The sequence below is a fragment of the Nothoprocta perdicaria genome, unplaced genomic scaffold (genome assembly GCF_003342845.1).
Source record: "Nothoprocta perdicaria isolate Ctin4 unplaced genomic scaffold, notPer1 scaffold_20, whole genome shotgun sequence".
Lineage (NCBI taxonomy): Eukaryota > Metazoa > Chordata > Aves > Tinamiformes > Tinamidae > Nothoprocta > Nothoprocta perdicaria.
The window spans coordinates 6777401-6793554 of NW_020455205.1; the positions used below are offsets into that span (position 1 = coordinate 6777401).

General features: G+C 41.6%; 1 protein-coding gene across 2 annotated transcripts; it reads left to right on the forward strand.

The window, feature by feature from the left end:
* The first annotated feature begins 33 nt into the window (after positions 1-33).
* Positions 34-13609, forward strand: SLC30A7 (solute carrier family 30 member 7). 2 transcript variants are annotated; one of them, XM_026037967.1, is made up of 11 exons: positions 34-123; positions 203-304; positions 3153-3266; positions 4545-4632; positions 6093-6219; positions 6719-6868; positions 8120-8170; positions 9040-9175; positions 10789-10879; positions 11066-11215; positions 12488-13609. In XM_026037967.1, exons 1-11 carry the CDS (start codon positions 44-46, stop codon positions 12533-12535), a joined length of 1137 nt encoding a protein of 378 aa, XP_025893752.1. In that variant the 5' UTR covers positions 34-43; the 3' UTR covers positions 12536-13609. The 2 variants fall into 2 exon arrangements, with proteins under 2 accessions (XP_025893752.1, XP_025893753.1); XM_026037968.1 differs by having other exon boundaries at positions 44-123; positions 8138-8170.
* Positions 13610-16154: the final 2545 nt, after the last annotated feature.

Consider the following 16154-nt stretch of genomic DNA (forward strand, 5'->3'; position numbering starts at 1 on the left):
GGGGCCGGGCGGGCGCGCGGGGGGCGCCGCCGCTGCCCGCAAGATGCTGCCGCTCTCCATCAAGGACGACGAGTACAAACCGCCGCGGCTGGACCTGCTGCGCAAGCTCTCGGGATGGGTGAGGTGAGCGGCGGGGACGCCACGGGCCGGGCCGGGCTGCGCTGGGCCGGGCGGCGGTGACGTGTGTGTGTCCCGCGCTTAGGTCCATCCTGGCCGACAAGACGTCCCGCAACCTCTTCTTCTTCCTCTGCCTCAACCTCTCCTTCGCCTTCGTGGAGCTGCTCTACGGCATCTGGAGCAACAGGTACCGGCGGCGCGCGGCGGCGGCAGCGCCACGTCCCGAGGCGGCGGGGGCGGCCGTGGCGGGGGCGGCCGTTGCGGGGCGGCCGCTGCCCCGGCCCTCGGCCCCGCCGCGGGCGGCCGGCAGAGGGTCTCGCCTGGCAGCCGGTGCCGGCAGGCGCCTCCTTGGAGCGGCYGTGTGGGACGTGAAGAGCGCTGTGGCAGCGACAGCTGCTGCGCTTTCCGCTTAAGCGTCGTCGTTTGGGGGTGCCGGCACTAGCAGCAATACCTGTTGTGAAGAACGCCTGCATATGATACAACTGCAGTGAAGATGCTCAAGTGACACTTGCTGGAGGCTCGATACTGAAGAATGGAGATTACTGAAATTGAAGGAAGCCTCTTTGTGTATTTTTGTGCTTTGCAGAGACTAAGATTAGATAATAATTAGTCAGACYTCTTGTATTTCAGGTAATTCATTCCAGATATCCTTTTGGCAAGTGTAGGTTTTGGGCTGGTACCAAAGAGCACAGCTCCTGCTGTACCTTTGGTAGGGTGGGATGTGAGGCCTGCTCACAGTCAGAGCAGACACTTTGAACACGGGAAGAAGAGCCCGGCATCCAGCAAATAAGCACCCATGGAGGGAAAACCCCTTCCTGAGCTCTTTGGCCCTTTGCTTTAGAGATGCAGAAGCCAGATGGCTGCCGAGGRGCGTTTCTGCCTTGCCTTGGGACGCAGCGGAATGGGGAAGTGCTTCCCTCTCATAGATGGCCGGTGTCTGGTGCGGCAGTTGTTGGGAGGGTGTTGAAAGCCATCTTCAGTGCTCGTGTTCTCGAGGGAGCCCTTGAGCAACAGGGTAAGCGAGATGAAATTCCCCAGTGTGGAGGCCAAAGAAGGGATCGTGTCAGTCTTTTCTTTTCAGTTGTGATTTAGAAAGGCTTGCTACTAGTCAGTCCCAAACCTGAAAAGACGTGCTTCTGTAGGGGAATCGCTTGTTTTATGTGGGGAGGAAAACTGTCATCTCTGTTCTTAYAGAATTTGGAAGGGGGAATTCTGTTCTAAATCTCACGTATTGCCTCAGATATTCCTTCCTTTCTAGGTTGCTTTGAGCTTTGTAGGATAAAATAGCTCAAAGTTTCTTCTCTGTTTTCATGAGCGATCAGTCAAGATGTGATTGTGCATTGGTCATCGAAATGAACCACTTAACAAGGGCCTTTTTCAGCCTCTGCTTCCTTCAGCTTCTAGATTAAAGGGATGTGTGTGTCTTCTAGTCTGTGGCTTGCAGCTGCTAAGGCAAAGACTTGAGCCCTGCTGAGGTTTGCCGTCCGTAGCTCGGCATCGTTCTAACAGCCCTGCGTGGTTTTGAATTGGCTTGGATCCAGTTAGCTGAAAGCACAGACGGAACAGGTACTTGCTTGCTTTTATTCCCGGATGGACCTTTTCCAGACTGACCAGGGAAGATACCGCGATTGCCAGCAGAAGGAGCGAGCGACTCCCACGTTGACGTGTTGAGCCCTGGCGAAGGGGAGAAGCGGCCGSCCAGCGTGCGTCCAGCCTGCCACGGCGCTCGGCAGCCGCCTTGCACGGGCAGGCTCATGGACTGGGAGCTGCTCGGGAGCCTGAGCTCTGCCAAGTTGTTCCTCTTTCCTCCTGGAGGAGACTCGCAGATCACAAAACAGAAAACCTTGATGCAGCTCTGTGCTATTAGGAATATTAATCTGATATAGTTAGTGTAGCTTTACCGCACTGTATTAACGTACACCTGTGTAAATAAGAAGAACTTACAAATCTGTTCGACAGTGTTTGTTTTGTTTTTAATGCTCGATTATAATTTCCTGCCCTGGCTACTCTAGAAAAGCTAAGGGAAGGATTAAAAAACCTTTATCACAAGAGCAAAGGAAGGTGAGCATTCTCAGAAGCTCTTGAGTATTTTGAAACCAGCACCCATTTAATTCAAATTAAATAACACGTTTAAACTTTTGTGTCCTGTAATAGTAAACTAAGCTTTCTTAGGATATCCCAGATCTCTCATGTACTTTGAGRCTTTCAAACTTGTATATTAGAAAGATCAGTTTGGTCACAATGTATAAAGAGAAATTTCCATTCTGAAAAGCACTCATGTGCTCTTGGCATGTTTTTCAACATATTTTCCCTGGCAGCTGTCAGGATTTTGACTGCCTGCGTCACTAGAGGTGTTGCTGAACTCCATTTTTGAAATATTGGAAACTTTTATCATCCGGTGATTTTGTTGGATTGCTGCCCTGTTTTTGAGGAGTAATATTTAGATTCCTAATATTTGGAGTTCTTGGGTATGTCCACAGCAACATTAGTTTTCATGGTACTGTTCTTTTTCTTTTCGAGTTCAAGTAGGGTTTGGTTTCTAAGAAGCTCTCTGATTGAGGAGGGAACCAAATAAGAGTTTATTTCCCTGTTAGCATTTCCCAAGTTCTTGAGCTGTTACAGTGATCCTGTGTACCTTGCGTGGGAGCTCTGCAGTGGAGAACAGAGGCACGTGGCCTGTGCAGCGTCCTGTGGTTACTGGTGATGGACAGAGGGGCAGCGGCTCCTGGCGCGGCGCCATCTCCTCAGGTGGCTTTGGGTGGTGTCTGAGGAAGGGCGCTTGGTGGGTCCGGGTGCTCAGCACCCTTCCCCGAGCTGTCAAAAGCAATTTTAATAACACACTGGTGATGCAGTGAGAGTTTTCCCCTGGTGCTAGCAGAACTGTCCCAAAATTAAGCTTAGAGACTTGGTTTGCTCTGCTAGTGTGTAAAACATTAAATGTTTGTGTTTTGTTTTTTTTCCCCCATACCTAACATGTAGCTTTAGAGCATAACACGTGTTTTTTGTTTTTTTTTTTTTTTTCTTTTCTCTTCCAGTTTAGGTCTAATATCAGATTCTTTTCATATGTTTTTTGACTGCACTGCTCTTTTGGCTGGATTAGCAGCTTCAGTTATTTCAAAGTGGAGGTCAAATGATGCTTTCTCATATGGGTAAGAAACTTCAGGCTGTTACCTTAATGTATTTCAGTAGGTGTGTAGGTGGTGGTACTTTCTCATTATATGCACACTAACTTTTTTGCAGAATATGAAAAAACAATATTGAATGTTGTGGGGTTTTTTTTTGTTCGATTGATTTTTTAAGATGAGCTATTTAAAGGATGTGACATTTAAAGCTTTAGTGAGCATCCCTCCTAGAAAGGTTGAAAACCTAACAGGATTGCTTTGGGGGGATGAGGTGTATCACTTCGTAGAGCTCCGTGGTGCCAAAGGAAACAGCTGCAGAGCCAAACACTGCCCTGCCTCTGGGGTGCTCTGAGCACGGGGGAACGGGAGCYGAGGGGCTGCCCTGGGAGGGCTGGTTGCACAGCTGAAAGGAGCTAAATCTCCGGCTGCCTCCTCSGAAGCCGTGTGGGATGCGGTGTGAYGGGCGGATTGGCGGCGGGGCAGATTGGCGGCTCCCTGCGCTCCTGACCTGGAGGGGTGGCCCTCTGGGTGCCACCACCACAGTGTCTGCATTCGGCTGAGCTCTCCTCCATGCAGGTGGTTTGGGACTTGGAGCACTGTTTAATTAAGGTGGAAACTCCTCTGTGCCTAGGAGTTCATCTAGGACAAGCGGGTTATACCATGCACAAGCTGCAATGAAGGCAGGCTCTGTGTTATTGAACTACTCTTTATAAGYCGCTAGCAGCCAATGTATTGGGGAACGGCTGCTATGCTGGCGTTAGGTGATATTCTAACCTGGCTCCTTCATTAGAAACATTTAATAGCCGAAATATTTTTTCTTAACCTTTACTAATGTTAAAAAAAATCCTTGTACTAAAGGATGAACAAATTAACATATCATTGTTAATATTTAACAAARCTTTATATCAATAGACTTGAATGTTTACATCCCACCCACATATCTTACCTTGTGGCTTCCACATATAGATTTGTACCATAGATTCCTGTAGATATGTTCTTAAATGGGAAGATTTTAATGTATTGGAGGYTTTCTTTCACTTAGGTCAGGCAGTGGCTGGGGAGGCTGCGTGAACTTACAGTCAGGTCTGAGGACTTTAAGAGCTGTCCCACTAGACTGAGCGGTTGAGGAGTTGCTGAAACTTCTACCAGCACCAAAAGAGTGAATTTCATTGTTTATATACTACATCTTCATTTAAAAATCTCTTGTGTAATGCAAATGCTTGAGAAATAGAAATAATGCCCCAGTTTCTTAGTTCCACTTTCCACTTTCAGCATTTAAATAGCTGATATTTTTGCTTCTTGCAGGTATGTTCGAGCAGAAGTACTTGCTGGCTTTGTAAATGGTTTATTCCTCATCTTTACAGCCTTCTTTATTTTTTCTGAAGGCGTTGAGGTATGTTAATGAGTTCAACTGCACTTCTTAATTGTCACATCTCTATTTGTAGTGGGAATCTAGTGGGAATAAACTTATTGGAAGGGAATGCTTTATATTCATAACTGGTTAAAAATCTGTGATCTAAACAGAAAATAGGGCCATTTAAAATTGTGGTTTAACAAGAGACGGAAAAAGCTTTTTCAGAATAACTGTACCAGCCCTTCAGGAGCGTATTGATTGTGCAGAAAGATTCTGTCACTTATCCTGTGCCCTTTTCAGCCACTGCAGTATTTCATGGAAGTATTTTTACTGCTCATGTTAAAAACATGAGGCCAAGAAAGAAGAAAATAAACAACACTAGTCATTCAGAGAAGTGTATTCATAAGAAATGGAAATATATTCTGTGAAGAAGTTGGAGTAACTTGTTAAAGAACATCATTCACAAAACTTTGAAGTCTGATATAAATGCAGAATATTAATAATTTTTTACCTTTTGCCAGAGCACCTTTCAAAATGCTTTTTATAAGGTGATTCAGATAATAATTTAAGAGATTTAAACTTTAGATATTGAGGTTGTCTGCACCAACATGTGTTAGGATTAAGACAGTGTAAAGTTGAAGGCCGATTCTGATCTGTTTTTTAATGGGAGACTTTTTTTTTCCTGGTTCAAAACAAGTTAGTTCTGATTTTTGAGCTAGTAGAGAATTAGCAAGAGCTTTCAGGAATATATCTTCTATGTAGATAAGTCTGTAAATACTTTAAAAAAATCACTAAAAACTATAGGGTTCATCGTATCTGACATTTACTCTGTTTTCTTCCAAAGTTTTTGAATCTAGATTTCAGGAGTTTAAAGAACTGCTGCAACTTGTGCTTGCTTTCATTACCTTCATCTCCTCACCCCTCTTAGAAGGTGTGAGGGTGACTGAGCAGCGGAAAAGGTTGCCTGGAGAGGTTGTGGTGTCTCCCTCCTTGGAGACATTCAGGAGGMGTTTGGGCACTGTCCTCTGCCACGTGCTCTAGGTGACCCCTGCTTAAGCAGGAAGGCTGGACGAGATGTTTTCCAGAGGCCCCTTTCAAACTTAACCTTTCTGTGATCCTGTGAAGAAAGGATGAAAACAAAAGGCCTTCTAGACTCTTGCAAAATACTTGGATGACTTGTGCAATCCATGTATTAAAATGAACTTAGACGTCTTTCAACAGTGTGGAGCCATATCCCACAGCATAATGAAGCTGATGATGGTCCAATAGCTGTAATGCTATTGCATCATTTTTCTCTGCTTTCACAAATTAATAAACACAAACACACCTTCAGACAGTGAAAATTCTTTGCAAACCTGGAGGGTCGGAATAATTCCTCATTATGTCGTTATGTATGCCTCCTGTATCTGACAGTTTTGTGACCCTGTTTCCTTTTTGTAGTGGCTTCCAACAATTTGGGTTTGTAAAACTTTGTCTTTTTTTTTTTTTTAATTTATTAGAGAGCATTGGAGCCTCCTGATGTACATCATGAGAGACTTCTTCCTGTTTCTATATTAGGATTCGTTGTAAATCTTATAGGAATATTTGTATTCCAACATGGAGGTCATGGACATTCACACGGATCTGGTACGATGCCTGTAACTTTCAGTGCTGTTTCCTCTTGTAGTGGCCTGTGTTCCAGGACCATCCTCCAGTGACAGCTCAATAGTTTTTTTATTTTGAGGGGAGGACCAAGCAAAATGTGTATGTGACTTACTGTAATTTTAAATTTTATTACTAGCCCTGGTTCATCACTGCTTTATTTGTGTTAACACGCACTATCTGGAAGACTTGCATCTCCAAAGTGTGGACGTTTTCTCCAGTTGCATTAAGTGCAGTCTAACTTACCTCAAATGCAGGAATGTATAAAAGCATTTTACTTCTCAAATCAGGTAAATATTTTATACAGCAGTCTTGAATAGACTTTGGTTATATACAGTTTGTATTCATTTTCCTCTAAAAAATTTATGTAAGTCATATCTTAAGATKACCTGAAGAATTAATAGGTTTTAGGTATCTTAAATAATTGTAAGGTTGCTTTTATTCACACTTGAATTCATATTCTGACAGAGATACTTGTTTATAGGGCATGAACACAGCCATTCTCTGTTTAATGGTGGTCTCGGCCATGGACACAGCCATGGAGGCCACGGTCACAGCCACAACCACAAACACGGCCATGGACACACTCATGATCATGGACATGGTCACTCGCACAGCCAGGATTATTGTCATGGTAAGTACCACGTTAGTGGCCTAGACCATCCTGCTCCATTTAAATTTGGTGCTACTGATTTTTCTGGACAGAGGAGAAGCTGCTGGTAGCTTGTTGTAGTGAGCACATTTGGAAGTAATTTGATTTTGATCAAATTTGATTTGGAAGTAATTTCACTAGAAATGAAGTGCACATTGACAGGCTCTTCCGGTGTCTTTTGGTCAGTGCTGTTTCACTTGTGATCTGAACAGTAAGTTCGGCATTAGTTTTGTCCAGTTGTAGTCGATTTCCAAGCTGGTCAAGATACAGTGCACCTTCCTCATAGTTCAGCTTAAATCTTTACTATAAAGGCAAAGCCTCTATGCTGAGACATGCCCATGAAATATGATAGGTAATCCCTCTGTGGGAGAAGAGGCAATGTGTTTGCTGCTTTTGTGAAAACATAAAAATGAAAGAATTACTCTAGTCCCGAGTTGTCCATCCTTCCTGTCTAGGCCATAAACCAACATCTGAGATGACTGAGAATGTTTGCATTCAGAGAGGGTAGAGTGGTGATTTGCAGACAGGAGGTGACRAAGAGTATAAAAAAGTGGCTTGGCTTGCCACTTCCTTGATTTTTTAGTAGAAAATTGCTGCTTGTTTTCCAAGTATTCTCCTGGAGGCAGCTATAAAGCAGGAGCATCCCTGACCATCCTGTCTCTTCTTTGCTGTCTCCTTTCCCAACTTGACCTTTTTACCTTTTGTTCCACAGGAATGACGTCGTATCTGTTTTGTGCATCTCAAAAAAAATGAGTGCATTTTGTATAAATGAGATTTTTTTTTTTGGACCTAGTTTTACCTTCTTCATGTCTTGTCCCTGCTGGCTTACTTTAGGTTGGAACGCTTGCTGAAGTGCGTTATTTCTGTGCAGGAAACTCTTTTAACCTCATTCTTCCTCCATGCTTGTTTATACTGCTCATTGTCTTGACCTGCCTTCTTTTGCTAATATTTGAAAGCTTTTTATTTCTTAAATTGTGTTTATTAGAAAACTATTGATTTGCTTTATCTGTGTGTGGGGGTATTTACCATTGTATAATGTGGTACTCTTCTAAAAACTGTTTTAAGACTTTGATCCTAATTGTTGCATTGAAAACTCTAGTTTGAGTTTTTAGTCATTGCAGCAAGCTAATTATAGTGAGTAGCTTGTGAGTTGAGAGAAGCTTCAGAAAGGTAATAAAATGTATCACGAGAGAGACTTTGTGTAGCTTAATATGCCAATAATTGTCTTAACAGATSACCATTCTCTTGAAGGGACAGCTGGATCCAGCAAGCAGATTTTACAAGGTATGGCAATAGGAAGAGCAGATACTTTTCATTACTCATCTGTTTTCCAGGTAATACCGTTTTCCTAGGGATAGTTTGTGAGTCCCTTCTACCTATGAGCAAAGCAGGGTCATGCTCTGTGCTCTCTCATGTCTAAATGTAATGCTGTGTCAGCCCAGTCTGAAAACGAGATCCCCAAAGCTGTGATTCAGTTTGTTCCCGACACTAAAAAAATAAAGTAGTGGAAGTGTAGAAAAGAGTGGGTAAAAGCAGAAATTTAAGGTATCTAATCACAACATAGGCTCTGGAAGGTAAGGAACCGTTACAGAAGGTATTTGAAAAATGCAGATCAAACATGATCACTGAAGGGCACCTGAGCTTAAAGCTTCCCTTTCATGGAGCTATTCCAGGTGGTTTAGACAAGATGATCGTTCACAATCTCTTTACAGATAATTGGAAGCTGTGATCTCCTGAGCAGTACTTTAAATAAATTACTGATGATTTAGATTTCAGTTATGAGCTTTGATTATTTCCCTCTCTCCTTTTCTTGAGATATTGAAAACTTAGTAGAGAAGAAAGAAGTTGAAATTATTTGACATACCCACATATCCATGCTGTTACTGGATCTCACATTGGATCCTTTTTTGGATTAGAGGTTACACTTGGCCCTTGTTTGCAGCCCTTGCAAGAGGGCACTTTCAAGCTCTTCTAGTACTTTAGTATCTATATTCCGTGTGTATGTACTCAGTACTTTAATAATAGATATGAAAAGATTGACTTTCAAATGAAAGGCATAATTTAACCAAAGTGTTATCAGAAATATTCTCAGTTGAAATATTCCCATTTACGTTAAGAATGCCAAGTTGCATTGATACTTCATCTCTTCACAGGTGTATTTCTACACATTGTTGCGGACACGCTTGGAAGTATCGGTGTAATCATATCTGCTATACTCATGCAGAACTATGGGCTAATGATAGCAGATCCTATTTGTTCAATGCTGATAGCACTACTTATAGGTGTAAGGTAAGCACTGTTACCAGTGATATTTGGTAGTATGTTTTGATGCTAATTACAATAGAACAAATAGCAGCTCAGAACAACAGGTCTATCAGCTCAAAAAATGTGGTTACACTAAGCTTCACAACGTGCTTTTCTTCCAAGAATGGTGTTTTCCTCTATTCTGTACAGCTGTTTTGGTGTGTTTTYGCTTGACTCATCTTGCTCTTCCTTTTCTGCATTTAGTCCTGTTGCCATAATGCAACCAAAACTTCTTGTGGGTTCAGGCAGCAGCAGGTTTCCTGCAGGTGCTTGTGTGAAGCGGCGCACTGCGTTAGCAAGGGGAGCAGAACGCCCTTGGCCAGGAGCTCCCAGCCTGCTGCCTCCAGCTGCTGCCGGTCCTTGATTGACCAAGGCCATCCTGGTTTTCCGCAGGGAGAGAATTGTGTCTTCCTTTGCATTTATATTCGGAGCCATCTCAATTCCATTTAAGATCTGTGTGAAATACTGCAAGTAGCTGTGTGCTTTTGTTGATGTTGCTTACCAGGCTCACTGTAAATGTGGAACTATTTGGATTAGATTAGATGAGCAAACATCGTGTTGAGCGAAGCTGTGGCTGTGGCTCTCCTGGTACTGGCCTTGATGGTGGTAGAGGGCAGAGTGCCCCCACTTCAGTTACAAGCTGAGCACCCTTCTGTCTCTTCACAGTGGTGAAGGTCTTCTGAATACTTGTGGGCACCCTGTGTTCACACCATTTATGGCCTGTTTACACCATCTGCAGGGCAGCTTTCATGGAGGTACTGATGTGAATCTCCCTGTTCCTCAGCGCTGGGCTGCTTGCTTCACGCTCCAGAGAATGCCCAGGAAATCTGTGCTAGACATCATTCTTAAGTCAGCACTTCCATATAAACTCAACATGTTGATTTAAACATCCTAGAATTAAATTGTAAAGGGCAAATTATTAACAAATTTTATTAATCTTCAAAAATGGAAAATAAAATGTAAGTTCCTTTCAGTTTGCTGGTTAAACAAGACCATGCAGACAGGAGGAAACCTCTAATTAATTCCAGATGTTTAATGCTTGAGCTTGGATGGGTTTCCTGTAGTTAGTTCACTTCAAGAATATGCTAAGCTGTCTTTCTGGCAAAATAACTTTGTTAYAGCTGGACTGATCCATACTAATTTTATTTTATTATCTCCCCATTATTTTCTTAGTTCATATGAAAAATATGCCTTCAGCCAGATACAACAGCAAAAAATGATTTCACTTGCATATTTTTATGGTTGCTTGTTTTTGCCATTGAAGTAGGTTTTGCTTCTGAACTTTACCCACCAGCTGCTTTATGACAAATTTTAAGAGACTTGGAGACTCCATCCTCAATCCTGTAATTACGTTGGTGATCTGTGATTGCCCACTGGTGGCCTCTGTGAGAAATCTATATTCGGGCCTTTAGTAAGAGACCATAGCAATTTGGTCCATCTCTTATTTTTTTCTGTAGCAGGTTTTCTTGGCAACTTTATCAGTTTTTAGTGAAACAACTAAAGAAAAATTCTTCAGGAGCATGAAGGAATGTTGTGATGCTGCTTGTTCTGCATGTTTTGAAAATATGATAGTAACTAACTTCCTTATTTCTTTCTAGTGTTGTTCCACTTTTAAAAGAATCCATCGGGATTCTGATGCAGCGAACTCCTCCCTCCCTGGAAAACACTCTGCCTCAGTGCTATCAGAGGGTGAGCTCTTATGCAGGTCTTTTTTGTTCAAGATTTAATTGCTGACTGATTGAGCCTCAGCTGTATGTTCTGAGAATGTTTTGCAGTGTTTTGTCAGTCGTGCCCATAAAGTGTTTTAGAAGAGCACAGTACACACAAATGTTTCTTCTGAAATATTTTTTTTTTGAAAAGTTGCTTGTCTTTTAGGTGCAGCAGTTGCAAGGAGTTTACAGTTTACATGATCCTCATTTCTGGACCCTCTGTACAGATGTTTACATAGGGACACTGAAATTACTYATAGCTCCTGATGCTGATGCAAGGTGGATTCTAAGCCAGACTCACAACATCTTTACTCAGGTATGTCTCATCAGAAGAAATCACACACATGTCCAAGTGTGTGCATCACCTTTCTCGTGATGTAAAATAATTCTTGTCCAATCTGTTTTTGGTATAAGTGTTGAAAAGTTTATTGCTGTGAAGATTCGTTTCTGAAATCTCATGTAGCACAGCCAGAATTGCTGCACCTCTCTGCAGCTTGCTGGAGAGGCACCTCAGACAGCTACAGCTGTTATCAAATAAAGGTGAAGCCCTATACTGACCACCAAGAAAAGAGCTGAGGGTTCCCTGCAGGTGACACAGGCTGGCCCTACTTCCTGTCACTCACTGTGCTGATGCTGCTTTTGTCATTCATTGCCCTCCCCTAAGGAGCCAAGTTCTTTGCCAGTTTTGTGCTGTCTCCATGCTGTCTCCATGCTGTCTCCATGCTGTCTCCATGCTATTCAACAGTTAAACAGCAGTTGCAATCTTCTATATCACCAATGTGCTCTCTGTTATTTTCTTGCAAAACTTGATTATCTTTTATATAAAAAGGACATATTTGATAGCATTTGAAGCTGATACGGTAAGCTGGAATTCTTGTGATGAACAGAAATCTTATTTCTAAGAAGGTTGATAGCAGCCTAAAGATCAGAATGCCAACATTCAGTCATTTCCTTTTTCTGTTACTCCCTCATATATTAAAAATCCACAATTCACTTTAGCTACCTCCTCAAGCACAGGTACTACATATCAGTGGTCTACAAGCATAATGCAGAGTCTCTTATACATGATAAATCTAAGGAAGGCCATTTAAACCTTCTTTCCTACAACTTTAGAGAGGAGAAATGCTTTGATACAGTTTACACACATATATGGTTACCAAAAGTTGTTTTGTCATGTCAATTCACTGTAGCCATTCATGTTTCTTGCTGAAAATTTAATATAGAACAGGTTCAAACCACAAATCTCATGTTATGTTCTTATGCTTTGCTTCATTTTAAACTGCTGGCTCTTCAAGCAGGTAACTTTTCAGGCAGATAAAATTGTACAAAAGAAAATAATCACAACTGATTAGCTTTGGTTATTGTTAGGCAGTTGTTACTTAGGATGAATCATAGTTGTTTAACAGTTTGTAGATTTGCAAATTGCTAGTAACTCGGTGCCTGATTTACCAAATGTGGGAGCTGCCTTACAGAATAATGAGATAATAAGTTCCTGTTTAGGTATCTTACTCGTGTGAACTGATGCTTGGGACAGCTGAATTGCTTTGGCTTTTCAGTTTCCTTTAAGCTTTCCTTTTCCTCTCTGCAGGCAGGAGTAAGACAGCTTTACGTACAGATGGATGTTGCAGCCATGTAGTCAATTTCTAAAATTGTGCTGTTGGACCAAAGTTTCCTGTACTGTATATACTTCTCAAGACAGTTGCCTCCACCACTGTTCCAGAATTGACTGAATAGACTTCTGCCTTTGGGCTTCTGATGGAGTTCACTTCTAAGGAGTAAATATTGAATGAATGTCATGGACTTTGGTTCTTGTCTTTTTGTGGCCCCTAAGTCTGTAAGTTTTTGTGGGTTGTTTTTTTTTTTTACTTACCATCTTTGTTCCAATAGGAAACTAACATTGTGGTACTGGAAACCCTGTCATGTCACTTCAGTGAAGTTGCTGAAACCACTGCTCATTCCCATAAAACCAGTGTTATCAAAAATTGGAAACTTGTTTTGTACATAATGTCACAATGGCTGACATGTATCAGTAGAATTCTATGTTTGTACAATTGTTTGTACTTTGCAAACTTAATGAACCAAACCATATTGGGTTTTCAAAGTGCCTTTTATATCAGAAGTATTTGCCAGCATAGGTATGGAACATCAGARGGTTTCATTACTTTTACAATCTATCTTGTATGCAGTCTGATATTTACTAGTGCTGTACGTGGGGGGGGTTGTGTACTTACGTAACTGTTGATGTTAGACTTCCCTTACTCTCATATCTTACCAAACAAACAGAAAAATGATAAATGTAAAAGGCAAAGCTTTTGTGAAGTGACAAAACAAACTGCCTACTTTGTTGCACATCTCATGGAAATCATTTTAGTCAAAGCATTAGACTTAGATCCAATTTTAAATCTCTTTTCACTGTTACAGTAATGAAACATTACCTGATGCTACCATTTCACASTCACCGAAAGACAAGGTAGCTGAGGAGAGATGCTGGTGACAGAAGCAATGCCTGAAGCTTTTTATCTTCCAAATTGTGCAGGGAAAAGCATTAAAACACTAAGTTATTTGAAAACTTAGTCTCCTCAATTTTAATAAACTGTAGAAATTTTTATTAGAGATTGAAATAGCTGTTGCCCTTTTAAATACTGAAAAGAAGTGTTCCCATGGCTATACCCGAAAAATAAATGAGAACCACTTTTCATGCTATTTAAAATAATGCTTTTTTGAAGTGGACAAATCTATTTTTTTTTATTTTTTTTTCTGTCTCACTGTAACTTTGTGTGTTTTTATCCAAATAAGTCTTTTCTCAATGCATCAAATCTTGTTCCAGAAACATTAGTCAACCATATTTTTCTAGCATTTACTTTCATTTTAAATTTTCAGATTTGGGTGATGTTTTTGAGGACAATCTGCTAGACTTGGTATTACACTTAATGATACTATGAAATTGCAGTAGTTACCTTGGAAATGAAAGATTTCAGAAATGGACATTTTGCAAACAATATTGTGCAGTAAAATAAGATGAAAGCATTCTTATGAAAATTCACAGCTGCTACTTATTGGTGTGGGTTTTAGATATTCTTTAGATATTCTTCTGGTATGTGATATGGGGAAATACTGAGATTGACAATGTCTGTATAGTAATTGAGAGGTGCTMTGAAAATATCCAAGATTCTTTTGCAGAAAGTGTTTCCTACTGTGATACTGCTGAAATCATGATAGAGCTTTTTTTTCTTGCATTTGTTTCTGTCATTCCTATACAATATCCTAATTCTGATCTTTTTCACGTAAAAATGATGATAACTGTTAAATTGATACCTGAACTCAACATATGATATATGGGAACATGATTGTTTGGTCTGTTCACCTTGCAACTGAGCTGAAAATTGTGTGCAAAGAAATAGAGCAGTAAAAAGTCACGTACCTTTTTGAAGCTTTACAGGTCCCTTCTCCCACACACATCCCCATCTTCAGTCCCTTCTTTATCCCTGTTCCTGGTTAGTGACACTACTCCATTCTCTTGGGAATGCTGCTGCTCTCTTCCCTGTCGCTCTCCTCCGGCCTCACGCGGTGCCAGCCCTGCAGGGGAGGGGAGGGGAGGGCAGCAGCACAGGGTGTGTTTCAAGTCTAGGTGTTCAGAAGTACTGTAGTGCCACCTAAGTTGTTAGGCCTGGCCATGACTTGTAAATTAACAAACTTTTAAAATTTAAACTCTTTCACTTCATTTGTTGTAAGCTGATTACAATCACAAAAAATAGTTTCAATCATGTAGTGGCTATGGGGACTTCTTATCTGACTGCTGGAAGCGCATGCAGGTCTGGATTTTCTACCAAGATAGTATGAAAACATCAAGCCATCCTTAAAAGTGCTGAAGCAAGTTTGAAGATAGGTTTCATTTGTTAAATGTAACTGAGGGCCATATATGGAAGCCAGTTTCAAGGCACACTTAGCATTTTAGCCTTTCTGAAAAAGGTATCAACAGATTCTACAATCTATATGCACTAATTAAAAATAATCAAACCTAGAAAGTTAGTAAGTAGATTGACATCTGATATTTTTCCCCTACCTGCTTTGGTTGCAGGAGTCTACAAATCATGCAGTTGAAGGTGAAATCTTTCATATCTTGAACATTATTTTGTGTTTTGCTAATTATGTAATATTTTGCTTATTGTAAAACACTTTAACATGTTAATTGTGTATTCTGCACTATTTTTAACTACACTTAAGCAGTTGAGCAGCTTTCAGAAACTGCCAGGCAACAGAGTTCTGCTTTCAGGGCAAGATGGCAGACTGACAGCAGTATACTAACTGCACTGCACTGACAGCATATACTAACTTTTGATCCAAAGATTGCATCTCCCATCACTGCGTACTGATGGGGTCTGGAAGTACACAGCATTTCATTGCACACTGAGTGCTTTGGCAAGGTAGAGTTTGGTTCTCCTTATGTGCATAAATTTTCACTCAGAATCTGCACAGAAATGTGCTTTTATAGATAGCACTGTAGGGAACTTGTGTATGTCTCTGACACCCAAATGTGCTTGAAGAAACCTTTTCTAATTATCAGCTCTAAACTGYCTTTGTAGGTTCTGTTCTTACTGCCTGTCAGCCTGTAGACGAAGGCTCTGAGGTCTAATTGGAGTTGAGGTGCTCTAGGACCATGGGCAGAGGGGGGAGAGGTGCCCATGCCRCACAGGCGCAGCCCGGCTCGTAGGGCAGAGCTCCAGCTCCACTCATCGCTTGCGCTGGACCAAATGTTTTGTCACTCGGGTGAATCCCCTGACCGCATCTCACAAGAGCCAGAAGATGGACACTTTACAGCCATCATCCCTACACTGCATGTCTTTAGGACTCACAAGAGGCTATTTAGCTACATAAGCTGTAAGTTGTGCACTGTGATGGCTGATGACCACAGTTATTTAATTAAGGGGTATGAGCRGTGCTTACACTGGAAAAGGCTGCACAGCTACAGCCACCAGATGGAGACCTTTACAACAGCTTAGCCTAGAAAACAGTGGCTGCTGTGCWTGTGCATCCCTAGTATCAAAGGTTAGAGTTGTTAGCACAAGTATTCAGGAACTGTTTCTGATGTAATGCGGATGTTCTGTTTGCAGGCTAACACATGGCAAAGCTCCATCAGGTGCTGCTTTCTGCAGCTAAGAAGCACATGGGGTTACAAGGTGTGCTAGAACAGCCCTTTCCTGCCAAGGAAGTGTCAGATTAGAAGGGACATTCTGTACCACAAAGACTGACCATAG